This window comes from Xiphophorus hellerii, chromosome 16 (genome assembly GCF_003331165.1).
Source record: "Xiphophorus hellerii strain 12219 chromosome 16, Xiphophorus_hellerii-4.1, whole genome shotgun sequence".
NCBI classification, from domain to species: domain Eukaryota; kingdom Metazoa; phylum Chordata; class Actinopteri; order Cyprinodontiformes; family Poeciliidae; genus Xiphophorus; species Xiphophorus hellerii.
Genome location: NC_045687.1, coordinates 12731938 through 12744107, shown reverse-complemented (window position 1 = coordinate 12744107; position 12170 = coordinate 12731938). Strand labels below are relative to the sequence as shown.

Here is a 12170-nt window from a genome sequence, read left to right as displayed (position 1 = left end):
ACATAACGTTTCTGAATTAAAAATACTTTTATTGATTTAATGTAATATTAAATATTAATTGGTTTAATTCTAATATTCACCCATAAGCATCTAAATTACAAGAAATAAATTACTGAAATAATTGAACTTTTTAATGGTATTCTAATTAATTGAGATTCACCTACAGTGAATCTCAATTTACTCTCTCTAAATAAAGCATATAGATTCACCTATATGCTTCGATGCATATAGGTGAATCTCAACCTGCCCCACATGTCAGACGTCCTTTTAAAGCCGACGACTGATTTAATCTGTGAATTAAAGCAAAAATTTCCTCAAATATGTTGGTATGAGATACAGAATATTGGAGCAAGCAGTCAACTCCTCAAAGAAAGCCAAAAATCGGTATCAGATGGGAAGAGCTGATGTTTCAGTAGGCTACAGCTGCAAATACATATTACCATTTACAGTGGTCATATTCTATGCTTGTATGTCTACTATAATAATCTTTTATGCTCATATTTCTAAATTTTTTTATTTCTTGTGAATTTTTTTATGTATATTATATCTTGCTTCAGCTTTAAGGCTGAATTAAAAAACTTTCTAACTGCCTGATTTATCCTGGTTTCTGTTGATGTTTCAGTTTTTCTGCTGATCCTGTTTTCCCTTTCCTTTCTGCAATCAGGCTAAGTCATTTTAGAGCAAATAATATGAACAGCAAGGTAAAAAATGACAATCTGTGTAGGTTTTGCTGCTGCTTTCATAAGAAGAGCAGCACTAGAGTGTTAATATCATCCCTTCGGTTCTGCTTCGTTTTCAGCTAAAAGAAACCGCGCCATTGCCCTACATTAGGCTCTCTCCTTTCGTCTGTACTCTGCTCTTCCTGCGTCATCATCTGCAGCTGCGTGCCAGACAAGAGAGGACGGGGCTAGAAGAAAGACGTTAGGCGACAGAGGACATAAGCACAACCAGTGCTAAATAATAAAATAAAAACTCTCTTAAAAGTGGGCTTCCAATTAGCAAGAACGCATAAAATACAAACCCAACTCCTCACACAATCACTCTAAAAAGTCACTCTTGTTAAAACCATCATCTTTTCCATTTAAAACTAATTCATGGATGATGAGGCTCATTAAAATTAATATATTCTGCTCTGTTCGTTCCCTCAATCAATTTGCACCCAACAGACATAAACAAAAGTTATGTCTGACTCATTTTAAAAGCCGCGACTAACAATTAATAATCAGCACGAGGACCCTACATGCACAAGAACAAACGCATTCAAATCATCAACACAGATTAGTTAGCACTGGCCATAAATATTTGAAAACACAAGTCACTCTAAAAAGTTAATTTCTGATCAGAGAGGGGGAAAAAAAGTACACAACCCTAAGTGGTTACCTTCCGTTTACCTCCTCCAGTGTCATCCACAGTTTCACTCTGGGACTGTTGGAGTTGAAAGTATGTGAGTGAACCAAAAACAAAAACCCACACACGCACACACACACACCATCACATGCAGTTAATGAAGCATGCAGGGGCTGATCCACCGGCAGAGCTAACAGTCTACTCATCACTCTGTTCCACACCATTACAGCACCACAATGGGCTGAATTTTCACTGCTGCGTTGGCTCTGACAGCGCTGATGATGTTCGTTTTGTTCAGTCTTTCAGTTCACAACGAACTTGTCTCCCTGTGTAGTATATGTACATTAAATTTAAAAAATTAGTTTTCAAATTACCTATATCTGAAATCTGCTGACAGGCATAAGTGGACTAAATAGAAAGAAAACAACAAATCGGCTCAATAAGAGCTGATTTTCCTCCACTGCACAGGTCTACTGAGAAAACAATACAAATTACTTTTTGAAAAAACAAATGAGTCTAAAACATCCCAGGAGAAATCACTGCTGGTTTTGAACATTGTTTACCTTTGTTGGCTGCCATTTCTTTCTATAATCAGTTTTGCACAATTCTTCTGTCTCACAGAAAGCAGAAACTAACAGAAGAAAAATGGCAGGAGGCAATGGACAGATGAGAAAAGACAAAGAAGGACCACCATGGAGACAGAAGCCGAGGGGTCCTGTATAACTTTAGGGGCCTTCAGGTGAGCCATGGAAGAGGATGTTTGGCTTCGGGTCACTGCGTGGAACCAGAGGTAATTTCACAAACTACTCTGCTCAAAGTGCAGTGGTGAGTGTGGATACATTGCTTCACTATAACTTAGAAAGTCCTTTTGGGTAAAATACTGATTATTTTGATCTTAACCTTACCTCACAATTTTACATCAGGGGCACTAAAACCATTTGAAACTGTATTCCCACCCGTTGCACGGTTTCATATTTCGGTACATTACAGCCCCATACTTCAGCATATTTTATTATGATTTTATGGGATGAACCAACACAAAGTGTGGCATAATCCCGGACTGGAAGAAAAATATTACATTGCTTTTTTTATTTTGTGCATTTGTATTTAGCACCTTTTCATTCTCACTCTCTCTAAATAAAATTCAGCACCACTATTTAGCTGTTTGGCTTTTTTTTCCACAAATGCACACCTACATTGAGTCCATCTATGTATAATGCAATGTAAATGCAGCTGTTCTGTGAAGTCTTCAAAGGTTTGTTAGAGAACATTGGTGAACAAACTGCATCATGAAGACCAAGGAACCAACTTTAAATTTCTTGAGGAAAAAATGTAGCAAAAAGTTGTTCTTGTCGATGAGACCAAAATTACTTCCTACATCCAAAGAATTTATAAAATAAACTATGTGTTACATTATTGTTCTTCTACTTCACAAGCCTATAGCAGTTTGCAATGGTATATCACATAAAACCCTATGGAATATATTAAAGTTTGTGGTTGTTCCTTGGTAAAATTCAAGTATTTTATTTTTTTTATTAAAAAAAGATAAAAAAAACAGCAACAAAAATAGATAGTTGATACAACACTTTCCAGAATTTCCAGATCAGCTGTCTTTAAAGGGACAGGCTGATTTGTTATGATAGGTTCTTGGTGACGGCAGAATGGCTGCCAGCCCAAGGCATCTTCTCGTTATACTGAAAAAGTGATGACAGCAGCTGATTGACTGACACAACGAAGGAATCCATCTAATGCAATCTCACAATCAGTCTTAATGCAGCAGAGTTGTCACTCGACATGATGCATTATGCAGAAAAATTACTTTTCTTCTCCCTTCTCTTCAGCTCACTTGGCAAAATTTCACTTGTTTACTGAATCTGATTGTAGTTCATATTTTAGCATAATTTTTGCACACATTAAATGGATGGGTGGCAATTATCATTACATATCAATTAAAAGGCTACATTTATTTTTTTAATATTTATACTAAGAAAATATGAACTATTCTCTATTTGTTTCGTTTTTTCTTCCCATGACTTAAAGTGTTGTGTATTCCTAATGATCCCATAATCGTAAATTTGTTTCATGCTTTCCTCCCAGCACTATATATTTTAAATCTTCATCAACCATTTTCCCATCTCTCTGCCTTCAGCATTTCAAAACTTGTCTTTCTCCATTTTACTTTCTCTTTACTTTTAACTTACGAAAGTAAAACTGCAACTTATTTCGTCTCAAATCAAGACAGAAAGAAACACATTTGAAATTTGTTTCATTTGAGTAAGGCTCTAAATTAATTAGTTGTAACTTACACAAGCACTGACGAGAGAGACACGCTTTGTCTTGTTTTAACCTCTCTACACCTGCTTCAGAATGCATTTCAAATTACAGTGTATATACTGTGCTGGCCAGATTTATTGGTGACCCAAGTGAATATGAATAAAAAGTTCTAATTTGAATCTTTTATTGATTAGGCTGTCTTTTCTTCAACTCGTCTCAGGATTTGGGTCTGGTGGCTCAGATGATCACAGAATAGAGCTCGATTTGTGTCTAGTGAATCAATTCTGTGTTGATTCACTCATATGTTTCAGAGCATTGTCCTCAAGAATGGCCCAAAGAAGACTTTACTGGTTAATAAAAATGTAACTTAAAGAGTTTATTATGCATCATAGTATGGTTCCAAGTATCTTTCGAAGGTCCCCAGCATCACGGATCCGCCACTGAACTTATCCTCAACCGTGTTTGGCATGAAGTTCTTTCCTACAACATTATCTTTTACATCACACCAGAAACTTTTGGGGTGTTTGTTGCTAAAACGATTGGTGTAGACAGTTTTTTTTGTTTTTTTCCCCCCAAAATAATCCCACTCAAGCAAACTCCACATGTTTACATTTGTGGACAGAAAAGGATTTTACCAGGCATTCCTCACAAACAATTGCTGTGATTATAGAGACTTTGTGACTCCAAGAGGCTGCTTTAACAGTTCCCTAACACTGAGCTTTGGTGATTTTTTCACATCACTCTCACTGTGTAAATTATGGGTCTTTCCCCTGTGTAGCTGCCAGGGACTAAAAGAAACAGGCTTTTGTTTCAGTTCATATTTAAATCTGAGACACAAAAAGTCATGGGTTCCTCATTATGAGTTCCTGGAAATGTCAATAACCTTAAAAAATGTAAGCATAAATGTAAAAAAAATGCTTTGACTATATTTATCATAAAGGGTTTGTGTTAGGAATATTAGAAAAAAAACTATCATTTCTCAACATAACATTTTTTCCTAACCGAATAAATGGACTCAAATTGAAGGTTGGCAATGTCTTCATTTCTAGTGTGAGATTCTGATTTTATTTTAGGCTTTATACACATGTTTTAAACTATGAACAATAAATGTGGTTCTCTCTGTATTAGAGTCATAGCTTTCAAAGACCTCATCTTATCAGAAAGACACGAAGTGTTCTTCATTATAAATCTTAATAATGATGTAAATCAATATTTCTTATCCACAACCCCAACACCACTAAGATCCCAGAAGGAAACTATAAAACCTGCAGATGCCAAATGCCAGAAAACATCTGTAATGCAAGCTGCTCAATGGGCGACACATTCACAAACACCATTATAGTTTCAGCAGATGCAAACTGTTGCAATTACTGTTGTGCAATTTACATTTAACCATTCAATACAGATGGTGAGAGCAATTATCTATGCACAGATGAAATTTCTGTTAATCACTAATGTATTTCTTTAAAACTAATCCTGTCAGACAAGAATTCAGCTATGACAAAATCAAATATTGCTTTGTGTTTTTAGGCTGAACTGATTATGTCAAAAATTAGGGGCTTGCTTCTCCGCAGTCAGAGCCAGACAGAACACACTGAGCTGATAGACATGATGAGACCAGAACACCCATCTGAAGCCTCTATTGTATGCACAAAAGGCATCATTACCATGCATAAATGGGCAGGAAGAAAGGAACCGAGATGCCTGTCATTTACACATTTACTCTGTAGGCGTGTTAATGTACGAACGCAAAGGCTAAAAACAAAGTACCTACTGTGATGATTGCAATCAAGACAGAAACAGAAGAAAAATTAAGATAGAGAAAGAAAAAAAACAATCATATATATCAGTAAAATATGCATGAAGGAGAAGGTTTCTGAGAGTGGACAATGGAGAAACCAAAACGAATAAGGCTGCATGCACTGTATGAATCTTTTCAGGAGAAAAATGAGGTTGGGTTTGACAAAAGGACAGAAAGATTACACCCAGGCAATCTAATTTGCACACAGAGAACCCTGACCAGATTAGGGAATAAACTTTGTGAATACAGGATTGATCTACAGTCTGTCTATCCTCTCCTGTTGCCTAGGTTACCGCCTGTAGTGGGCGACAGAGGTGGCCCTGAGAGAGGGAAGAATCACGCAATCATGAAAGGGAAAAAGTAAAAAGAAAGATTTTCAAAAAAAAATTCTTATGTTGTATTTTGGAGATGAAAGAAGCATCTTCCTAAGGTAAAAATCCAATAAAGTCCAACACCAAAAATTCTGGCAAAAGTTGAAAATTTAGCATTTTCTCTTAATCTCAGACTTGGTCCAATGTTTGCACAAATAATCGAAAAAGATGAATCATAAAGATTATGATCTTGAAATAAAATACTGGTTATAAATCAGAGCTGAAGGAAAGAAAAACATTAAGCCTCTTAAAAAAACAGGGACACAATGAAAGCGTGCATAGCCTGTTTCAGCTCCACCAGTGATTGGTCTCATAATATTAGCCCAGATTTGGACTGGTTGACTGCAATCAGGTTGGGCTTCTGTTGACCGTACAAGGCTAGAAAAGAGCAGTTTTTATTCCAACTATTTACAGTTCAATTAATTCAAACTGCACAATAGTAAGAACTCTGTTTCGTATTTAAACTAAAAAGAGAGTGCTGCGATCTTGCATCACTTGCAACTTACTGTTAAAAGTCCTGTTGTGATAATATGGGTTCATGCATGGTGGCACAGTTGGTGCAACTATTGCCTTACTGCAAGAAGGCTCTGCATTTGAATCCTGCCCTGGAGGTTTTCTGAGTTTGCATGTTCTCCCTGTGCATATGTGGGTTTCCTCCCACAGTGCAAAAACACATACGACTCTCGTGTTAATTGGCTTCTCCATATTGCCCTTAGGTGTGAGTGTGTGATTCGTTGCTAAATACAGGAACAACGTTTCCAAGTTAGAAATAGTCTAAATAATACAATAACATAAAAAAAAATCAGGTTGATAACAATTATTGTGTACCAAAAAAAAATCCTTTTGCACACACTGATATTGTGATGGCGATATATCCGCAATATATTGGAAAACACAAGCTTTTTGTTGCCCATGACAAGGTTCTGGTATATTTCTGCCTGGATATTTGACCACTATTTTTGTTAGAATATGTAGAGTTCAACTGGTTTATTTTTTTAGCACTGACCCATCTTTCAAATACATAATCCGAATTATCATTAATTCTGACAAGTAAACATCTCACTCAAAGTGCATATGCCACCTATCCTCATATCTTCCATCTTTATCTCTTTAAAAGGGGTGGCCACATATACAAAACAAGTTTATTAATGTGCTTTCCATTCAGTATTCCAATTCTGCACAGACCTGCAAGCATGCAATATTTGGCAGACTAATATACTGTATATGTATATATATAATGTGCCATTCATTCATACTCTAATAATATAATTTTCCAGTTAAATGAAGATTGACTGTTTTAGATGTTCAGATCTGATTTAGATCATTATCAGAATCATAATGACAGAAAATAAAGAAATTGATCAAAAATATTTAACAATAATACATCTTGTTTTTCTAACACCATGCAACTTGACTTATGAGTACATTTTAATGTTCATATGTTATTGAGATTGTAGTGGTGTAGCATGAATCCCATTAAAATTGATTACTTGAGATTTTTATATGATGATCTCTACCAAAATCATTAGTATTCATGCTGCCTCTCTGCTGATGCAGCATCGCAATCCCAAATAACAACAGCACAAGCAGTTGTTTGCAGCACTTTATTCTTTTTGACGTTAACTATTTGTGACCATTCTGAATGCATTTTGAACACGAAGCTGCAGACCATGGAAACCAGAAAAACAAGTCTGCTCTAATTATTTTAGTGAAATCAGTCCCCAAAGAAAGAGATACATGGGAAAAAAAGTGGAGAACGACAAAGAGATAAAAATGCAATTGTTGCTAAAATCTGGTGACTCTCATGATACCATATGCACACACATACACATGCACACATCCCTGCAGTAAAGATGAGGAGCGGTACCACCTCGACCCACCCTGCAGATAATGCAGTCGTGAACTTTAATCCTTCTGCATTTGATTTTTCTGAATTACTTCCCTTGCTATCAGTTATGTTACAGCTACATCCGTGTATGTCGACCTAAACATTTTGAAGTATGCAATCTAAGATCTACATTTCAAAGTAAATAACCTAATGTTTGAGAGGAAAAGCTCTGATTTTCTATTGGATGTATTAGAATGTAAAATGATTCATTAATTCTAATTTTAAGAATCCTTTTATCTTATTCGATTAATATTTTATTCCTATTAGGATCAGAGGCGATGTCACGCTGGGTTTGTTTGAGAGAATAGGTGGTGAAGTAAAAAGGATTGGGGTTTTGATCTTCTGTAAGCCAAGACCTAAGGGTCGCTAAGAGAAGCAAGCTGTTCCCCTGTTGGTTCCAAACACCAGCAAATCATCTAAAAAGATCCTGGTACTCAAAGTCACCAAGAAGTCCCATTACTTGTCAGCAACAGGAAATGTACCACAGGGGTCACCACCTCTTCACCCACTTTGTGATTTATTTTCAGCTGATTCCAAAAATCTCTCTCCTCTCTGTAGGCTGTTAGCTTTTAATTAACGTGTCATCTCCATTGTTTCTCTGCTCTGATGTAGACGGGCTTACAGAAAGAAAGATACAAACAGTCCGCTGTCCGAGTCTGCGAGCAGGACACTGGCCTTTTATGGGAATCTCTGTTGCATCCACTAATGGGTTCTACTATTGTAGCAGAGAAAATAAAGGCTCTTTTATAATATTTCTTTTTATGTTTTGCTTTGGGTTTTTCTCTTATCATCTCTTCTGCTACTGTGGAACTGAAAATGTCCTAACAAGGCACTAGAAAGACTCTGCTGCAATAGAGTAATCCAACAAACAAAAACTGCTGAATAAATCATTGATGTACATTAATCATTGCAAGCATGCATAGCAAATAAAATCTGTCTAAACCTTTTACAAACTCAACCTAAAACACATCAAATTCCCACATTGCAAAGAAGAATCTTAAACTAAAGACTTTTTTTTGTTGTTTTCACTAACCTTCTCCAGCTTTTCAAAATGCTCCCGCAGGAACTTCATAGGACGCTCGGGCTTGGCAATGCAAAGGTTCACGATGCACTCTTTGAGGATCTGCTGGATGTTGTGCTTCTGCACAAAGATTTCACACCCCTTCAAACTCTCGTCTTCTTCCAGAGCTGAGGAGGAGGTGGCCATCTTATCTTTTATCTCTGTGGTAGTGAGATATAAACAGGGTGGACCATGAGAGGAGGGGAGGCAAAGCAGGACAGAGGGGAGAAAGGAAAGCTGTAGCCAGCTTGATGAAAGCAGGAAATACTGACGGAAGGGGCAAAAATGGAGAACTCATAAAGCACAAAAAGAGGAGAACAAAAAAAAAACAGAATAGCAGGAATCGATGTATAAAATTAATTGCAATAATTATGTTGAAAATAAAATTGTTGGCATCCTCCTGAATATAATTACTTCATCAGCAGCAAGAGAGGCAGCACTGAATGTAACTAAAGAACCTGATATGTGTTTTGAGTCTGTTCAACTTTCCAATTTATCAAAAATATTAGCTTCTTCCAAACATGCAACTTCCATGTTGGACCCTGTCCCAGCTAAAATAGTGTTCCCTTTGATTACTGTTTCCATTTTAGATATGATTCATCCATCTTTAGTAAATCAATGAATTCCACAGGCTTTTGGGGTAGCTATCATTAAACCTTTATTTATTCACTCTGCTATGAATTGGCCCTAAATAATTAGCCTCAATTGAATTTAATTCTGAAGAAGTCAATGATATATGTAATCGTCTCTTGGCCATGACTTTCATGTGAACAGTGAAGAAAAATGTTGTAGGTCCTTTTTTTTTTTTACCTTTATTTAATGAGGATTAAAACAAACTCATTGAGAATAAAAATTTAATTCTTGATTTTAGTTTCTAGCTCTCATATTTTTTTTTATTTTCATTCAGCCAATCAGTCTCACTTTTTGTGAGACTGATTGGCTTATGAACATAATTTAACATGGCCTAATATTGAGTCCTAGATGTGCCGTGTTCCATGGATGTTATTCAAGATGGGCACAATTAATAGTAAACAACATCTGTAGATTGATCAGCATATACTTATGTATGCCTTGGCAGATGATGGCTTTTAAGGATCTGGGTTGTTTCAGCATGATAATGTCAAACTACAATGACCAAACATTACAGCAGAATGTTTAATTATATCTGTAATTCAATCAAAAAGGTTTAAAGCGCTGTGGTCTGAAAAGCAATTGTTTTTAGAAAAAGAGTAGGAGTCATATGGCATTAGCAGGTTACCTAAATCACAGTTTTAAAAAGTTATGGTTTCTATTTTACATCATACCATTTCTTCTAAAGAAATGGTTAAAAGTAGGAAGGCACAATATATCGGCATTAGCATTGCTATTGGCCCATGTTGCTCATTTTATAACGTACTGGCATCAGTCCTATAAGTATAATTGAGCCAACAACATTCTATCCTGTTGCCATTCATGGATGTGATTCAGGATAAAAGGGGGTTGGCCATGCGCTAATTTTTCAGGCATGTGTCAGTGTTAGTGATGCTGCGCAGGACTGTTGGGTGTTTAACTGAAGCGAGAAGCTATTTCAGCAGTGTGGTCATATTTCAGAGGCAAAAGGGCAGGAATACACTGATATCAAAAATAGATATCGGTCTAAATGTTTACATCAGTACATCCCTAGCTTAAAGTCCTTTTGAATGAGATACCATAGAAAGTGAGCTGGGAATTTCACTCGTCACTTGAGTAACACAGAGCTACACCTTCTCCTCCTAATGTTACGCACTGCAGGTCAGCTGGATGCAATATTGCTCCTTGGGAAAGATATATAAAATTGGCTGTTTGGAAAAAATACACTATTATTCTGAGTGTAATAATCAATATTATATAAGCAACACGTTTTCTGCTTCAATTCACTTAAATTAGTTTCATTGAGTTCTTCTTATGATAATTGTGTTATAGTTTCCTTTGTTTTGTATTTACTCCTTGATTGTATTGTGCTTGTTGTTTGATCCCAGTTATATTTTATATAAGTATATAATCTTTTAAACAGACAATAATGGCACAAGGGATTTTATTATTTAATGAAGATACTTTGTAAATTATGATCTACAGGCTTTAAATGACTTGGGATTCTTTTCTAATTGTTTTTATTTACATTTCTCCCCATTATCCAGCTTTTAATAGTAACATTCCAAAATAGATTTGCACAAATGATTATGTTTCAATCATAAACAGTTTCGTTATCTTCTAAATTTGGGTAATTGTATATTACTTAATTGTATTATGTTAAGATGCTGGACATGCATCAACAGCTCTCATTGTCAGAATAGGCTAGATCAAATAACACGCTGTGAAGCATGGTATAGCTTGACAGTCCAGGAAGAGGAGCATAGATAACCACCTTGTTTCACTTCCTGAAAGGCATATCACGTTTACAATACGAGTATTATTGCATTATGCATCATCAGATTATAACTTTGGTGATGACTCCTACAGTGTCTTTTTTTTCAGAGTGCATGGTGCAGCAGTGTCCATGAGTAGCAAATTAAATGCAAACAGTGTCGCTTGTGAGAGAAGTGAGCACCTGCTCATCCGCATTCAAAGGGAAGCTAACAGCTAGCATTACAGTGAGCCCCAAACCACAACGTAGGGGAATTACAGCGACTACAGACATCATAAAAGCAAAACAGCGACCCCATCCATTGTATAAAAAGCTATTTTATAAGCACGGTTCCGTCGGAGCTGTGGCGTGTGGTCCCTACCGTTTGTTTGTGGAGGACGCTCAGGTAGAAAACACCTGGGGTTGGCGGGTTGATGATGTACCGCTGTTTAGCTGGGATGCTGCTACTGCTGCTGTTGCTGCTCTGCCTCTCTCTCTCCTGTCCGCTCACTCTGCGTCAGTCTCCATGACGTCAATCTGTCATCCACTCGACCGCAGCGTCTCTCTCGAGGACAGCGGCACCTGGCACGCGGCAACACAATCAGCACAGAGTGGGAAACGTCACAAAGACTTTAGTTAGATTTCAGCCATTTTAAATGTCTACCAGTGCTCATAAATAGAAAAGCAAAGGTCAAATTACTTCAATATTTTTTTACTCAGGTAAAAAGTAGTCACCCACAAATGACTAAATTAAGAGTAAAAATGTTTTGAGTAAATTGCTTACTAAATGGGTAACTGTTTGGTCATAAAATCAAATTTGTGAAAAATCAGACATATAAAATAATTATAAAATTGGGTGCAAATTCTGTTACTTTAAAGAATGAAACAAACAAATTACTTTACATCACTACAAAATAATAATTGATGGAAAAGAGATCAACCTTTAATTTTTTTTTATCATATTAAAACTATTATAGATGCAGTACTGTTTATTGTATATTGTTCTCTAAATGGTAGGCTCCGCAGATAAAAATAACATATAAAAGAAATACGTTTTTTTTACGAGA

General features: G+C 36.3%; 1 protein-coding gene across 1 annotated transcript in view; it reads right to left on the bottom strand.

The window, feature by feature from the left end:
- The window catches only part of prkar1b (protein kinase, cAMP-dependent, regulatory, type I, beta), a 68173-nt gene extending 56546 nt beyond the window's left edge, over window positions 1–11627 (bottom strand). The window contains exons 1-2 of the mRNA XM_032587537.1: window positions 11486–11627; window positions 8715–8902 (exon numbers count right to left, since the gene is read on the bottom strand). Of these exons, the coding sequence (XP_032443428.1) occupies window positions 8715–8888 (174 nt within the window). The 5' untranslated portion in view covers window positions 8889–8902; window positions 11486–11627. The remainder of the gene's footprint in view (window positions 1–8714; window positions 8903–11485) is intronic.
- Window positions 11628–12170: the final 543 nt, after the last annotated feature.